Source organism: Poecilia formosa, unplaced genomic scaffold (assembly GCF_000485575.1).
Source record: "Poecilia formosa unplaced genomic scaffold, Poecilia_formosa-5.1.2 Scaffold1143, whole genome shotgun sequence".
Classification (NCBI taxonomy): Eukaryota; Metazoa; Chordata; class Actinopteri; order Cyprinodontiformes; family Poeciliidae; genus Poecilia; species Poecilia formosa.
In genome coordinates, this window is record NW_006801082.1 from 8391 (window position 1) to 25963 (window position 17573).

The 17573-nt window shown below is 37.8% G+C and overlaps 2 protein-coding genes and 1 long non-coding RNA gene across 4 annotated transcripts in view; 2 read left to right on the forward strand and 1 right to left on the reverse strand.

Annotated features, from left to right (window-relative positions):
- Positions 1–999, reverse strand: part of LOC103132584 (tripartite motif-containing protein 16-like) — a 4277-nt gene extending 3278 nt beyond the window's left edge. The window contains exon 1 of the mRNA XM_016667464.1: positions 17–999. Within this exon, the coding sequence (XP_016522950.1) occupies positions 17–940 (924 nt within the window). The 5' untranslated portion in view covers positions 941–999. The remainder of the gene's footprint in view (positions 1–16) is intronic.
- Positions 1000–2224: 1225 nt separating this feature from the next.
- Positions 2225–3257, forward strand: LOC107835172 (uncharacterized). Its single transcript, XR_001661001.1, has 3 exons — positions 2225–2313; positions 2756–2840; positions 3243–3257. It is a non-coding gene; the product is annotated as an uncharacterized LOC107835172 (long non-coding RNA).
- A 5680-nt stretch (positions 3258–8937) lies between these two features.
- Positions 8938–17031, forward strand: LOC103132586 (OX-2 membrane glycoprotein-like). Of its 2 annotated transcripts, XM_007544400.2 has the most exons (7): positions 8941–9080; positions 12000–12338; positions 14372–14674; positions 15398–15436; positions 15517–15595; positions 15683–15721; positions 15871–17031. In XM_007544400.2, the coding sequence occupies exons 1-7, from the start codon at positions 9023–9025 to the stop codon at positions 15959–15961; spliced, it is 948 nt and encodes a 315-aa protein (XP_007544462.1). In that variant the 5' UTR covers positions 8941–9022; the 3' UTR covers positions 15962–17031. The 2 variants fall into 2 exon arrangements, with proteins under 2 accessions (XP_007544463.1, XP_007544462.1); XM_007544401.2 differs by lacking the exon at positions 15398–15436 and having other exon boundaries at positions 8938–9080.
- Positions 17032–17573: the final 542 nt, after the last annotated feature.

Genomic DNA, 17573 nt, shown 5'->3' on the forward strand with positions numbered 1-17573 from the left:
GTGGCAGTGAGGGGGAGTTGTGTAGAAACTGGTAGTGATCCTCTGTGTGTGAGAGCTGCTCCAGCTCAGCGTCTTTCCTCTTCAGCTCACTGATCTCCTGCTCCAGCTTCTCCTGAACATCTTTGACTCGACTCACTTCAGTTTCCTGCTGGGATCTGATCTGCTGCTTCACCTCAGAGCTTCTTTTCTGGAGGAGACGGATCAGCTCAATGAAGATCTTCTCACTGTCCTCCACTGTTTTATCAGCAGAGTGATTGATGGCCTCCACCTCCTGCTGAAGCAGTTTTACATCTTTGTCCTTGTCTTTGATCATCTGCTGGATTTTTCCTCTTCTCTCCTCCAGCTCTCTCTGCCTCTCAGTCCTTTCTGCTGCAGCGGAGACTGTGTTGTGGCCTTTGTGGTCATCTACTGGGCAGAGGTAACAGATACATTTCCGATCCGTTTGACAGAACATCTTCATCACCTCATCATGCTTAGAGCAGATGTTCTCCTGGAGGTTCTTGGTCGGCTCCACCAGCTTGTGTTTCTTCAAAGGAGCTGAATCATAATGAGGTTGAAGGTGTTTCTCACAGTAAGAGGCCAGACAGGCTAAACAGGACTTGATGGCTTTCAGTTTTCTTCCACTGCAGACATCACAGGCCACATCTTCAGGTCCAGCATAGCAGTGGTCAGCAGGACCAGCTTGGAGTCCAGTCTTCTTCAGCTGCTCTGCTAAAGCTGCTAGCATGGTGTTCTTCTGCAGAACAGGCCTCTGTGTGAAGGTTTTCCTGCACTGAGGGCAGCTGTGGACTCTATTCTGATCCTCTTCATCCCAGTGGGCTTTAATACAGTCCATACAGTAGCTGTGTCCACAGGGAATAGTCACCGGATCCTTCAGTAGATCCAGACAGATGGAACAGGAGAAAGTTTCTCTGTCCAGCTGAACGGCCTGCTGCTCCATTTCTCTTCTCAGTCAGTGACTGTGTTAGTTTCATTTTCTGCAAACAGAAACAGCTTTGAGCTCTGATCTACCAATGACGTGTCAGTGCAGAGAGGCTGCAGCCAATCAGCTTTTTCTTTCACCAGAGGTTGAGCAGAGGGAGGGATTTGAGGCTTTGATTCTGAGGAGTGGAGGGCTTTTACAGTAATTAGGTTTCAAATTTAACCGACTTCACAACAGCTTTTCTGTTCTAAACAACTAAGTCACCAGAACTCAAATCTCTAGCATTTAATTCCCCAGAGATAATGAAATAAAAGGATTTCTGCTTCTGAAGAAACTCAATGTTTGGTTGCTCAGGGAAATCTGTCACTTGTTTCCTAACCATATATTAGCAGCAGGACACAGAGCGTCAATGGTTGCTTCATATTTATATCAGTTTAGTTTAGTGTGACTCATAATGCATATTTTTATAAACCTGTAAACTTTTACATGGCTCAGCAGAGATTCTGCAGCCAAACATGTTTGACAAAAGTTTATTTCTGCTTTTAGCTTTAGAAGAATCATTTATTTGAAGGTTCAACATCTGACCAGCACTTCTATGTTTTATGACACGTCTCCAGCCTTGTTCACAGTTTCAAACCTCAATCATCATCATCAGCCTGACAGTGAGGAAACTTTAACCTCCTCTTCATTTACTATTTTACTACTTGATTTTTAAAAATATTTTATTAAAACCTAACTTATTTGTTACATTATTGCCAAAGGTCAGGGGTCAACACCTCAGCTACAACTGGATATCCCAGCTTCCATATTAGAAGTGAGAGGTGATACAGCTGATTCCTCATGAATTACGGCGTCTTTAATTCTCTCATATTTTGTTGTTTTTCATTGAGCTGAAAGTACTTCAGCTTTTTATTCTTGTACACCAGTATGACACCTCTTCAAACAACTTTTTGTTTAATTCTTTATCTCAGATCACACTCAAAGCAGTTCCTAGTTTTTACATCCGCTTTAGCTGCGTGATTGTTTTATCTCTGACAAACAGCAAGTGATCGACACATCAGTTATTGACCAATCATGATCTGCATGTTGCATTATAAATATCCATTATGAAAGCTTAAATAACCAATCAGAGCTCATCTCAGCTAATTATCTATTTATAGTGCTTTGAGTAGAATGAGAGTTATTTCTTTATTTGGTATAGTTCTGAAAGTATTAGACGGTGATAGGTCAGTTAGAAAACTCCTCCTTTAGTTTCTTGCACACTGAACAACATATAAGGAGGAAAAGGTGGAAGGAGATGAATTTTGATGGGCTTCATTTAACTTAACGGAGAGAGAACGTTTCTATAATCTCACCTGCATCCCTGAAAGCTTCTTACTGAACCAACCAAGGTAAGTGATCACGGGAAAATTTAAACTGTTCGATTTCTACTGCTGTCTGGTAATGCTTGTTTTTGTGGAGTATGTGACTCCTCTTTAGAATGATGTGTTTAGAACCTACATAACACATTTGTATTTTATTTAATCAGGTTATTTTTGTCCAATATTAAAGTTTCTATGACAAACGGAAACATTTAACGCATGAAAAACAGAAGAAACATGTAATTTCTTCACATCACTGGTACTGAATGAGACAACAAGCCATCAGTCAAGGAATCTCCTCAGTGTTACACTTTCTCTACTAATAGTTTGTGTTGCTAATTGTTAGTAAAAAGGGACATTAAAGTATCTGAATGTACAGACACACATATGAACCTGTGTCTTCGGTATAAAAGTATCATACTAAGAAGAAAATTCCCTCTGAGGTTTAAGGATGAACTCAATGCTTTTTCAGGAAAGATCACCAGAAAACATCTCCGTCATCCCAACCAACAAGTTGATCAATCAATTACCGAAGGTGAAGCTTTTCCAACAGTTGAGTAAGTCAGAGGTTCTCACTATTGCAAACTTTTCAATTAACACTCATTTTTAAGAGTATTTTACCAAGTCACTGTTTATAAAACAGTTCCTGACGAGGCAGTCAGATATTAACCCTGCAGTGAAGTACAAAGCCTGTAGACTTTTAACTTGATATATTCTAGAAATTTCTACAATTGTGCCGCTGAGGGTGGAAGCACGTTGCAGTAGTTCTGAAGCAATTTCCCCGTGGGGATCAATAAAGTATATTCATTATGTTCCATTTTATTTGTTTTTAATATTTACGCTGAACTCCTACAGACCAAGATGTTTTTATTTTTTATTTTCTTTGCAAGGTTAACATAATGCTGACAGTTCAAGCAGGTGGTTTGAATTCTTTGTAAATAATTGTTTTTCTTTTTCAGAGCAACATGAAGATCCAGTCCTCCTTGTTCTTCCTGGCCCTGCTGTCGGCCATTCCTCTTTGCCAGTCTGTTGATTATGACTACCGCTTCAAGAAGTTCAAAAATCAGCATATCATCACCAACATGGACAGAGGGTGTGATGATATTATAGAAAGTAGAAATATTCTTGACCCAAATTCCAAATGTAAGGTAAAGAACACCTTCATCCTCCACTCTGTTGAGAATGTCACCCCTGTTTGTCAAAATGGGATACCGATACATGGTAATTTAATGAAGAGCGAAGGAACTTTTGACATTGTTGTTTGTGAACTCAAAGGTGAAATAGACGACAAACCTTGTCGGTACAATTCGAGTAAGAAAAGAGAACATATTGTGATTGCATGTGATGGTGGGAAGCCTGTACATTTTGAAGACCCAACACAATGGTAATTGCTGCTGTATAATTCAGTTTGCATGATGACACCAGGGTGGTTTAATGCTTAATGTTCCTTGGAATGTACTTTTCCAATTTGCTAATAAGAAAACTGCCAAAACGTTTCAAGCTTCACATTGTTGAAACACTGTATTTTTGTTCTGATTGAATATCCACTCAATTTATTGTCATTCTTTATATCACACCTTAATAAACAAATGAACTAACTCTTGACTCAGTTTTTTAACTGGAGGTGTGAAATTACTTCACAAAGTGTGTAGACATGAAAGAGATGAGCAGAAGCATGAAAACCACATACCTGAAAATGCAGAAAAAATTCAAAGTCTTTCCCTTCTAAGAGTTGAAAACTTTAAAAGCAATCCATAATGTTAAGTAAAACATTACAAGAATAAAGATCAAAATTAAAATGTCAATGTGCCAAAGTCAGCTGTCAGCTGCTGGAAACTAAAGACGTCCAGCAGGTCACCTGGCAGAAAGTCTTGGAGAGAACAGAGAGGAATATTGGTTCCTACAGCGAGTATTATGGTGAAACAGTGAATCCTGGATTTAAAGATAAAGTTCAGTTTACAGAAGCTGGACCTTAGATGAACTCTATAGTTATCAGGAACGTTACAGAGGAGGATGCAGGATGTTATCTCTGTTTGCCACCTACCCTGACAAATGGAATTTGTCTGAAGGTTTATGGTAGGAACCTGGTTGTATCATAAAGTCATGTTGGTCATGATAACTTTTTCCTGCACAGAGCTGCTTGAACCTGACCTTGATGTCAGCAACTCGGTTCTTCTGCCGTATGAAGTTCGAAGGTTGAAGGTTGTGTCAATCACTTGTGTCCTGTTCAGTCACAGGTCACCCTGTTTCCACGGTAACATGTCCTGGGACTCAAAGAGATATCTGGTGATAGTGAGGAACTTTCCTAGACACATTTATTGAAAGGGTTCATATAACTGACTTTCTTTACCTTTTGTCACAATATAACTTCTGGCTTCACAAAATGGTGCATATTTGTGAAATGTGGTTTTCAACATTAAAAAAAAAAAGTTAGTTTGTGTACTTTAGTGCTTCAGATTCCCTTTGTTACTTCTAAATAAAATCCAATTTCAATATTGGCCTTTCTTAGACGGTATCATGGAGTGTTACAAAAATCTAATCTTACCAAGACATGGACATCCACCAAGTTTATTTGCACCACTCAACGTTGGAGTAGCTCTGTTTCTTGTGTTCTGATTTATTCTTTATTTGTTCTAGAATCAAGAATCATTATGAAACCACAGACCCAGAATCCAGAATTATGGTTAATTTGTTTTCATGCTTTCCTTTTTCTCCATCATCTCTTGGACCATTACAGTAGTTCCATCTAATATTGGGTTTTCCTACCTTTTTTGGTAACACTTTATTTGAAGGGGGTTGAATAAGACTGACATGACACTGTCATAAACATGACATAACACCTGTCATGAACATGAATAAGTCTTCATGAATATTTATGACTGTTGTCATAAAGCATCATTTGGTAAATTATGACACTTTTAATACAAAGTTGAAATTATTCAAAATGTCTTTGTTATGACAACTTGACATTAACCTATAAATCATTACTGTTTAAACTTTACCTTTAATAACATAAAGTTGCCTCATTTTCAAAGTACAATCAGTAATTCTTTTATAACAAATTTATATCAGTAATGATTTCTTGGTTAATATCAACTTTGTATTAAAAGTGTCATAATTTACCGAATGACGCTTTATGACAACAGTCATGAATATTCATGAAGGCTTATTCATGTTCACAACATGTGTTTATGACAGTGTCATGTCAGTCTTATTCAACCCCCTTCAAATAAAGTGTTACCCATTTTTGTTGCTGTCACATTTCTGTCTCCAGGAGAAATATCAAAACATTTAATTACACTTTCTCAACATTTCATGTATTATCATTTAAAAATCCTAACATATTGACCTCGAAACAGTTTTTTCAGCTTAGTGACGGTTTTAAAACAAACCAACCAACTCCAGCATGTAGCGGTTCAGTGAATGTGGTCTGGACTCTGTGGAGGAGAGTCATGGTTTCAGAGATGCTGTAGAAGGACAGAAGACCTGCTGTGTGATCCAGGAACACTCTGACTCTGGAGGAACCTGACCTTGAATCAGAGGTCCAGATTCTTTAGTGACCAAATTTGAAACTATTTTGGAAGCAATATAATGCCCAAGAATTTATATTCATGTCCTTTTAGTTTGGTGTTGCTCACAATGCATATTTTCATAAACCTGGAAACTTTCACGCGACTCTGCAGACTGCAACCAAACATGTTTGACAAAGTCTATTTCTGCTTTTAGTTTTGAAAGAATAAGTAAAGTGAAGGTTCAACATCTGACCAGCACTTCTATGTTTTATGACACGTCTCTAGCCTTGTTCACAGTTTCAAAATTCAGTCATCATCAGGCTGACAGTGGGGAAATTTTAACCCTCCCTTCACCACTATTACCAGGATAACAGCGCCCTCTTGTGTCGATTATTGCAGATGTCAGTTGCCAACACACTGAAAACTGCCAAATGACCAAAATCCAAACCTGCAACACTGATGATGTGTTCAGGTGAAATCTGTGTAATCAAGTAGTTTTAGTGAAGCAAGTTAAAGAGACAGAACAGCACACATTTATTTTCCAATCTGAATCTATAAACTCTAGAGGAAAAACAGCATCAATTCTGAGTTTATGTTAGTTTCAGTTGTTTTCTTTGGATCACAAGAAAGAAGAGATAAGAAAGTTCAGTTCACTTTAATCCCAACTGATTTAAACAAGAACGTAAGCAACCAAATACAATAATTAAGGAAAAACTGTTATAGGCCAGAGCCTCTAAAGGAGGAGCTGTCCTCCTTTATATGACAGCTCCTCTAAAGCAGCTGAGAACTACATATCAATAAGAAAAGTAAAGATAAACAGAACAGTAGAGCAGAGACATCAGAGCAATGAGCCCTGGGCAACAATCAGAAAGAAAATCTATTTCGGTTTACAGAACTCTGCAGAGTCTCCAGAGTATCCAACCTGAACTCCAGCCAGTAGCGGCTGAGAGAATGTGGTCTGGACTCTGTGGAGGAGAGTCATGGTTTCAGAGACGCTGTAGAAGGACAGAAGACCTGCTGTGTGATCCAGGAACACTCCGACTCTGGAGGAATGAGGACATGAGATGGAGAGCCAATTGTCATTGTGACCAAATTTAAAACTATTATGGGAACAACTTAATGCCCAAGATTTGTCATTATGCCCAAATTTAGATTCATCCCCGCTTCCTACTCTGCTGATGTTCTTGTATGTGACTGCCACAGAAACTTGTTTCCCGCTCCACTCCACCTCCCAGTAACAACGTCCAGTCAGACTCTCTCTACTCAGAACCTGACACCATCCAGTGAATNTTCTGAGTTTATGTTAGTTTCAGTTGTTTTCTTTGGATCACAAGAAAGAAGAGATAAGAAAGTTCAGTTCACTTTAATCCCAACTGATTTAAACAAGAATGTAAACAACCAAATACAATAATTAAGGAAAAACTGTTATAGGCCCGAGCCTCTAAAGGAGGAGCTGTCGTCCTTTATATGACAGCTCCTCTAAAGGAGCTGAGAACTACATATCAATAAGAAAAGTAAAGATAAACAGAACATTAGAGCAATGAACCCTGGGCAACAACCACAAAGAAAATCTATTTGGGTTTACAGAACTCTGCAAAGTCTCCAGTCTTCCAAAGCCAAACTCCAGCCAGTAGCGGCTGAGTGAATCTGGTCTGGACTCTGTGGAGGAGAGTCATGGTTTCAGAGACGCTGTAGAAGGACAGAAGACCTGCTCTGTGATCCAGAAACACTCCAACTCTGGAGGAATGAGGACATGAGATGGAGAGCCAGATGTCATTGTGACCAAATTTAAAACTGTTTTGGGAACAACTTAAGGCCCAAGATTTGTCGTTATGCCCAAATTTAGATTCATCCCCCCTTCCTGCTCTGCTGATGTTTTTGTATGCGACTGCTACATAAACTTGTTCTCCCGCCATAAAAAAAAGGAAGAAGAAGAAGCGCTTCAGTGCGGTTCAGTTACTTCATGTGATTCAACATGACACCACTAGGATACAGTTAAAAAACTAAAGTGATTAAATATTAAAGTATATTGTATTAGTGCAGAATAAAAATTGTAAAACAAATTAAAAATGTTAAGCGCAATTTATGTATTTTGATTTTATCATTCAAATCCAAATGGTCTGAGAAAAAGGGACAAGGTATTTGACTTAAAGTACAAACTTTAAAAATAAAACTATAATGTGGTTTATATTATCAAATGCCATCTGTGAATAGATTTTGTGATGTGGTAAAATTTATAATGTCACATTGAGCTTGTTAAAAATAATCCTTGTTCAGTTTAAAGTGATATTATGACCATTTGTCATGTACTGAGTTACTCAGTGATACCTGAAGTATTTTATACGAATTATTGTATATGGAGTATATTGTATATGGAGTATGTTTAGAAGAAGAATAAACCTTTGTGCTATGTTGAATGTGTGTGTCTCATCTTTTCTGTCACACGCCACACATTGAGAGGACAAATCACTTTACCTACAGCCCATCCAAGGTTGCCTGGTAATATCTGTCTGATATATTGTCACATGACATTTTTAACAATTAAGTAAAAAAAAAACAAAAAAAAAACAGAAGTCACTTTACCTTTAGTGCTCAATTATGTTGAACTCTTCTAATTTGTCAATCTATTGTAGCTACGATGGCAAAAGCAAAATCAAACTGAATATATTTGGACCAAGGGGGGAAAAAAATCATTTTTTAAAATTTTTTTTAATGAATGATTTAAAATGAATGAAATTTCTAAATGCTGTGAAACCAGTCAATAGCAGTTCTTAACATATTAAATAAGTAATTATATAAAATAATGGTTGCTAAAAATAAATAAATAAAAAGATGTTGCAACAGTTTGGATCAATGTAATGTAATATTTGATTTGATTTCTGGATGTGAAAATATGCACAAATCCATCCACAGAGGGAGACAGAGCTCCAAGCACGAATGTAGAAAACAATCACTTTTATTTCAGAAGGAACTCAACAGTTTGCTTTCTGACGGAGAAACATTTACAGAATTAAAAGTTGATTTGTTTGGGTGTCTGGAAGTGAAGGAAAACACCAAGTTGCAGCTAAAGTAATGAATGATATTATCGTCGGTACTGACAGTAGTACCCGACGATAGTAGAGTGAGTTAGACAATAAATCAAATGACTCATTGGTTAAGAGGCTCCACGTGTTATCTTTGAATCATTTCTCCGCCTGCAGCTCTCCAGCACCACGTTGCGATGCCGCATGGAGGGAATGTGTTTAATTTTCTGTCTTTTTACCTTCGGAGGATCATTTCAGAAAGGTGAGAACAAACACTGATCGTGTACACGGAGTTGATTTTTTGTTTTCTAATTTATTCCTATGATGAAAGCATGCCTACTTGTTATTCATTCATTAATTCATTTATTTGTTCATAAATAAATGCGCTCCGATCTGAATTAATTCATTAGGTACTCTGAAATCTGATGATATGGACTTAACAGAACCGTTCTTAGTTTAACTACTGTAACATTTCGGTTCAGACCAAATAATAGTGGCACAGAGCCTGGATTGCTGCTTCAGGCGGCTTCGTTTTTTTTTTTTTTTACTATAGTCATTAAACCGATGGGCGGGGCGAGAGGGGATTCATGTTTAACCTACAATTAAATTAATTTCTTAAATAAATGTACTTCTAATAGTTTTACTGCTGCAGACTTTTTACCTGGTGAATAATATTTTAAGTAACTTAACTGAGTTTCTGGCTTCAATTCTCATCTGCTGAGCCTGTTGTTCACAGAGGGCCAGTAAATCTATAAAATACATCTCACAAACTAACGTGGAAAAACCTTACGAAAACCTTATATTAGAGCAGGAAGTACGCTGCCCTGGCCACCGTAAGAAAGACTCAGTATTAAATTATGCCGCATTAACTGACCAGTACATTATTGTGAGATAATGCAAAAGAAACAACCAAAAATTCCCCATGTCCTCGTTGGGCTCTGTAAAAGTGAAATATGATTCAAGTTCTAACTGGTTCTTCTAAAATGAAAACAAATGTGAAGGTTCAAATAGTGTGAATAGAAAAGGTAAAGACATAATGATGCTTTTCACAGACAAAAGCCAGGTTAAGATGTTGAAGAAAACAGTGTTTTGATCACATTTACTGCAGTGGAACACACGATGATTTAATGACAGGGAATGCCACAGGTAAACAGCTTCTAGCTAAAGAGTAACTGGTGAGGCGTGTTTATATTTAACTGACAAGGTGAGGAAGTGTGGAATGGAGGTTTGTTAACTGCCAAACCAGACTGGAGGAACTGGGAGGTCCACACAAACGGAACAATCCATCCTGAAAGATGTGTTTTAATCACAATAGAGGTCTCAACGGCTCCTAGCCCTGATGAACTGAAAACAAAGACATGCATTTACCTGGAAAACAAAAAGCTGCACTTTGACTTCAGTCATACAAAATAAAAGAATCAGTCTTTACTTAGACTCTGGTTTTAGGACTCAGATCTTGAGAACATTTATCTCATAATGTTTCATTTTTTAATATGGTTCACTTATAAACATCTCAGGGATGATGCTGCCTTAAGATTTGGACAGTCAGCAGAATTGTAAAACAGGGTTGCTTCATAAGGAACAGAAAGAAAGACGAACATTGCTCAACGTCAAGTTTAACTGTGAGAAAACAAAATACATTGTTGTGTTGCAATATCTTAATATGGCAACACAAGGCTATTGTGTAGTAACAGTAACCTTGTGGTTACACTGGCCAGCAGGAGGATCAGCTCACCAGCACTTTCTATATATGAACAATAGTCATATTTCTGTGCTATAAAACTGCATGGACGCTATAAAAAGTACATTTCATTTTATGTTGCTAAGATCAACTGGGGATGTGAAATTACAACCACGCAGGAGACTCCAGACAGTTTCTAACTCAAAACAATTTGAGTTAAACTACTGCAATTTCAGGTCTTATACAGGAGAAACTCTACTTACTAATGTTAGTTATGATGACCACTGTAAACCAACCAACCAAGTGACCTTCTTAGCATGACCATGTTCAGGCATAAAGAAAACAGGTGAAAGAGTCTCCTTTTATTCTCCACCCATGTTGGGAGTTATTTGGGTGCCAGGTAACCTCAGTGCTGCAGGACAGGCTTCATCCTGCTAACCGACACTGATAACATCTAGCAGCTGTCTTTACTGTTAGAGCCTGCCTCTCTTCAGTGTTTACACAATACTGTTGTAACTATTGCCAAAAATACCTGAATGTGAAGATTGAGGGGCAAATGGCTCTGATGGCAAAATGTGTTCCAGCCCAGTACCAAACTGTAGTAATGGCTTCAGTGGGTAAGATTAATCAACTACCTTAACCTAATGAGTTGTTGCCTAAACACAATAACAGCACAAAAGCACAACAGATTTCTTGCTGTAATGTGTTGTTAAACAAAAGAGCAAAAATATATTTTACAGCTTCTAGAACCACATTAAGCTGCAGTAACTCAGTTCTAACTTGTCTGTTAAATAATAGGGGAGGAATGTTGGTTTTAATAACAAGGTTTCAGTCCATTGATATTCCCAGACTTGTTCAGACAGATCTCTCTTTTAGCTCCCACCACAGTATTGTGACCAGTTTTTGTCTACATTTTGTTGGAACTGCTGCAGACAAAACCATCCCAAATTCCTGTTTTTATAAAAGTGCTCTCTCAAAATTATAATAATTTTGTCAACACATTTGATCAACATCATCGAGCTGCAACTTCCCTGCTAAAAATCCAATGGAAGCAGCATTAGTTTAGTTTTCTTAGGGTGTAACGTTTCCCTCCCTGGTTAATAAATGACAGTAGAGAAATATGGTCTGATTTTGTACATTAGAGAATCTGATAGAGACCAGATCATTTTATTATGTCCTTATAACCAGGATATGTAAATAGATTATTACAAATCTATTTGATGGCAGCCTGTTCAATGAAATCCCAACATCTGTTTTTAGATAAACTAAGAGCTCATTGAGGCTTTTCACATCTTAAAGTTTTACTTGGGGCTACCAGAGAAAAAAGAAGAAGTGAATAAAATATGGTTAATATAAAATTGCGACAAACATGGTTGTTTCTCAACCCTTGTGACTCAATCCTAAGAACATACAGAGAGAGTAAATGAAAGCACTCTTATGGAATGATGTATAATATAAATAAAGATATCCTGATCCATTTTCTTTGATTATCTCCTGCAGGTCTAGCAGCTGTGATCCAAACCCAGCAGACGGTGTCAGCAGCAGTAGGAGAAGATGCTCCTCTCAGCTGTCAGCTGCTGGAAACTAAAGACGTCCAGCAGGTCACCTGGCAGAAGGTCTTGGAAAGAACAGAGAGGAGAATTGGTTCCTACAGCGAGTATTATGGTGTAATAGTGAATAATAGATTCAAAGATAAAGTTCAGTTTACAGAAGCTGGACTGCAGAAGAACTCTATAGTTATCAGGAACATCACAGATCAGGATGAAGGATGTTATCTCTGTCTGTTCAACACATATCCTGATGGAGCTCTGACAGGACGAACATGTCTGATAGTTTATGGTGAGAACCTGAAACTATACAATTCAAAAATACTTTATTCATCCCAAAGGGAAATTGAATGTTGTCACACATATTATTCAGGGTTCTATAAAAATATGCTCATGATTGAGCAGAAAGGATCTCATGTGACAGTCAGCAGTTCTAGAAAACCCTCTGACAGAAGACACCATTTCTTCTTGCGAAGAGGATGTTCAGGATTGTTCATAATGAACTTGATTTAGTGACAAATCCTTCTTTGTATCATCATCCTCAGAGTTTCCACAGTCGTCCCCAGAACAGAACCAGCCTTCTTTATCAGGCGCTTGAGTCTGATGCTGTTGCCACAACACATGACAGCAGAAGATGATGCTCTCCTCAACAAAGTACAGTCTCTGCAAACACTGAAGGACCTTAGTTTCCTTAAGAAGTGAAGTCTACTCTGTCCCTTCTTGTAGCTTTACTGTTCTAACTCTAGTCGGTTTGTTGTCCAGATGAATACCAAGGTATTTATAATCCTGAACTTTATAAAGTAAACTGCCCCACTCATTGTTTGACTAACAGTGTTGGTGTTGCGATATTGCGCCCAACTGCTTTCTGGGTAACACACACTACCCTGCCGCTACAGCACGCCCTCCCTCCCCCTGCTTTACATATATAGGGTCTGGTCCCTAATTTTAATTTCTGAAAGGGGGCAACCCTACCCTTGATGGAAATGGGGTTTGATCTAACTCTGTTCCTAAAAATCTAAATCTAAAATCAACTTTTTTTTTTGTTCATATTCAAGATGAGATGATTGTTCCCACACCATGACTCAAAGCGGTCCTTCAGCTCTCTGCACTCACCTTCTGGACCATCTCTGACACAAGTAACGGCTGCAGAGTCATTTGAATATTTCTGTACATAACAGGAGTCTGTTTCGCAGTGGAAGTCAAAGTCTACAGAGTGAAAAGGAAGGGTAAGAGTGCAGTACCCTGTGGTGCTCCTGTGTTGCTTAGCACCTGTTCTGTTCAGGACTCTTGGGCTGTTCTGGTTCAGTCCTCCAGCTGCCTCTTTATACTTTTTATAGATACAGAGAAGTGGAAAGGAGAAGCAAAGAGAGCAGCTGCATCTCCTGATTCGGTTAACAGCAGAAGAATCCGTGACTGAGGTAGAAAATAAAACACCTGAGGCTTGACAGGAAAGCTCTCAAATGAAAGGAGGGTAGGAGGTCTGTTTGGCTGGGAGCAGGGGAGGATGATGATGATGATGATGATGATGATGATGATGATGATGATGATGATGATGATAATGATGGTGATGATGAGCTTGAAGAATGAGTCCAGCTCATTTGCTCTATCCAGACCACCATCTGTCAAATCATCCATTGTGTTGAAAACCTGTGATCTTCTTCATGCCTTACCTCACATCTTTAATATTTTTGGATTTGTCAAGAGAAGGTCTTGCTTTGGAGACGTGTCCATCTTTGATATTTACATAGAAGAAATCCAACGTCTTGTTTTCTCTGGTAGGGCAGCTGTCAAATTGTTGAAATGTAACTGCAGCAGATATTTAGGCGTGACTGAAATCCACAAATGTTGCCACAAATGCATTGGGGTGTAATGTCTTCAGCTTAGCAACAACTGAACTGATGAAATTACGCATCGTCAGTAGCAGCTGAGGGTGGAATGTGAGCAGTTGTCAAAGTAACACTTTCTGTTGGTAAATAATATGGACAGTTCCAGAAACGACACTTCACAGCAACATGGACGACACCATCTGTTGTTCATGAGCACCGCTTATCCACATTTGCTTGTGCAGCTCTTCTTTAGAAGTTACTCCTGTTGTAAGCCGTCTTCCTATTATGGTTGTGCATCATGACAAATGCCCAAAAGTAAATCAGTAGCAAAACTGCTTCCAAGCTGCAAAGTAGTCAAAACCAGAAGGAGCCGTTTTAAAAAAAAAATGGTATGAAATTCACAGCTAATCCAGCATGCTACCACCTAGCATGCACCAAGAGGATTACAGGGTTCATTTCAATAACTTAATGTCAACCATCATGTCTGTTGTCTCCACAGAGCTGCATGGACCCTTCACTAATGTCAGCAGATCAAACTCTCCTCCAGGGTCAGTTGTGACCTGTTCAGCCACAGGTCGACCTGTTCCCATGGTAACACTGACTGTTTCCGATCAGAACCTCAGCTTCTCCCACTGCAACACCAGCAGAGAGACCAACACCAACGGTACCGTCACCGTCATTACTACAGCTCTGCTGTCAGCTCTCAGCAGCACACAGGTTGGATGTTTAGTATCTGTGGACTCTGCTGCTCCCAGAGAGCTGCTGGTCACCGTTCCTGATTTCAAAGATTCGTCTGATGAAGGTGAGGAACTCTGACGCACAGTGCCTCACAGATATATTCTCATCCATCAATCTTTTCAATTTTGTCACAGTTCAACCAAACACTTTTGGGAAAGTGATTATGAAGAGACCCTATTTCAAACAATAAAATTAAAAATATGAAACGTCTGGCTCACATTTGTTTTAAGTTGTTTCAATATTTGATAAAATTCCCTCCAGTTTGCATTTTTATGTTACTAATGTCTCTATGAACATTCCATGTTTAGAGGCCAGAATATTTGTATATTTTTTTAATTTATCAAATTGCTCCATCTCAATCAGATTGGACGAAGAGCGTCAAGTGTGCAGAAAATCAAATTAACAATCTACTTAATTTTTGATCTGCTTCACACCAAAAAGCCATTCTGTTTTGATGTGAATTTAGGCAATAGATTAATCGACTTCACTTCTCAGATTTCTGTTGAAACTGAAATGTATGTATCATTCTCCCTCATCTTCATATCTGCATATCATTGTGCTGGTCTCATAAAATCTCTTTAAAATGCATGAAAGTTTAGATTTGTAATGCAACAAAATGTGGAAAACAATAGGAGCAAAGTGGTGTGTGTGTGTGTGTGTGTGTGTGTGTGTGTGCGTGTGTGCGTGTGTGTGTATGGGGGACCTCCATGGTTGTGATTACTTTTGGGCACTGTGTATAAACTGCAGACCACTTTGTGATCGTAAATGTTTGAATCTCTTTTACCAGGTTTGAATAAACAATTGGAATCAGATTTCAGAGGTTTCAGTAAGTTCATGTTCAGATTCTCACATGTTGATTTTTAACTTTGTTCTGTTGTTGAAACATATTTCATCTTCTTCCTAAAGGATGGCCTCTGATTGTTGTATTCCTGGGGTTCCTGATCTGTATTTGTGTTTTACAATTCAGAAGAATATCTCAGAACAGGTACCTCAATTAAACAGTGTTTTTGTTGTTGAGTTTCACATCATTAATGTCTCATATTTGATTTACTGACTCTAAAATAATTCCCAGGAATATGAAACCTTCAGAGAACGTCACAGACAATCAAAAGTAAGGATTTTATTCATTCATTCCTCAGTTACACAGATGGAGATTTATTTCCTCTTTCACATTCTCTTATATCGTTGTATATACTCTATATTTCGTAGACATTATAAGCCAGATTAATTTCTTGTCAACATGTTAATTTTATTTTTAAGGTTGAACAACTCACCAGTGTCGAACAAAGACGACAGACAACGAACATCTGAGAGGCAGAGACAAAACGGCGAGTCCCATACATCACCATGACAACAGAATCACCTCATTTGGGTGTCTGATTAAACAGAGGACCTTTATCCAAAGATGTATGAGAAACATTACATATATTTCATGCACATAGTGTAATTTCATAGCATGATCAAATAACCTTTGGTTTTTACAAAAATACTGTTCATATCAGAAAGAAATGTAACTTATTGGTTGTCACTGGAGATTCCAGAATTTTTCAGACATGGATCAATGAGTCAAGGCAACACTGCAGGTATGTGTTTGATGAGCGAATGACATTATAACATGATGTAGAACTCAAATAAGTAGATTTTACAAAGACAATTTCTTGACAACAATTTATTTTTTTATGATGGTGACATCAATGTATTGCTATTTGACTCTGAGAAAAAAAATACAACTAAGATAATCATCTCAAAGCTATTGTTAGCTCTTTATGTGAAGCCAGCCAACAAATGTTCTTTGAATATACATTTCAAATAAATAATAATAGAAAAAAGGTTGCCACACAATAATCTGAATCTATGCAATGTCATGTATAGATTCATCTGGATGTAAAAATATGTACAAAAAAAATATGTACACATGTGAAGGTAGAGGAACAAGCTCGAATGTAGACAACGCACTTTGATTTCAGAGGGTTATGAAGGAACTCAGCAGTTGGATTTTGCTTTTCCAAATCTGACTGAGAAACATTTCCAGCATTATAAGCTGAGCTGAAGGAAAACACCAAGTTACAGCTAAAGTAATGAAAGATATTGCACTGTTATTATTGATACTAACTGAAAGTAGTGGAGTGAGACAGGACAGGATCCCATATGATGGATGGGTTAAAATAAAGATTCTGTCATAAAGTACTGTATTAGTCATGATTTACTTATGTATTACAGAAAGGTTTATTATTATTAGACATTTTTTGCACTGTTTTCATCTGTTAATTATGTTATGGAAAACATGACCCCACCTGGGTTTACTTTCAATCTCTAATTTACATTTTGAATCAATTGTAAACTACTGATGTCCCCTGTCTGTAAGATTTGTTGAGCATTGCTCATTAAGATGGTGAATTAAAAAATATTGTTAAATATTGATTTTATTGTGGGGGTTTTTCTCAGTTTCTTCTGCTTATTTATTTTCATCGCATAGCAGTCATTTATCTGTATTTCTTAGTTCTTGTTTCAGTTCTGTGTTTTTTTTAAGTCACCCTTTTGGTTCTAATCGTAACTATTTTTCTTATGTTTCTAGTTTGTTTCAATGTCTGTCTTCAGTTCCTTCCTTGTCTTTAGTCACAGCTGTAACCACTTCCTAATCAATCACTTGCTCCTTATTTAGGAATCAACTCTCCAGATGTTAGATCATCCCGTTCCTGTTTCCTTTTCTTCTTGTCTATTATTTTGGTTTCCATCACAAATGTATGACAAACTTTGTCTATATTTCTATTTTAAGATTCACAATTGCAGTGTTTCAATTAACTATGAAACGCAGTTTAGATTTTCCACCAGTGCATCATAGCTCATATTACCGGTGAAGTGTGGGCCACCAAGAACAATTTATTTCTTCTTTTTGCCCATACACAGGATGATTTCTACATGTTAAGGTTTTATGAATATAAGCTGGCAGCATTCACTTATAA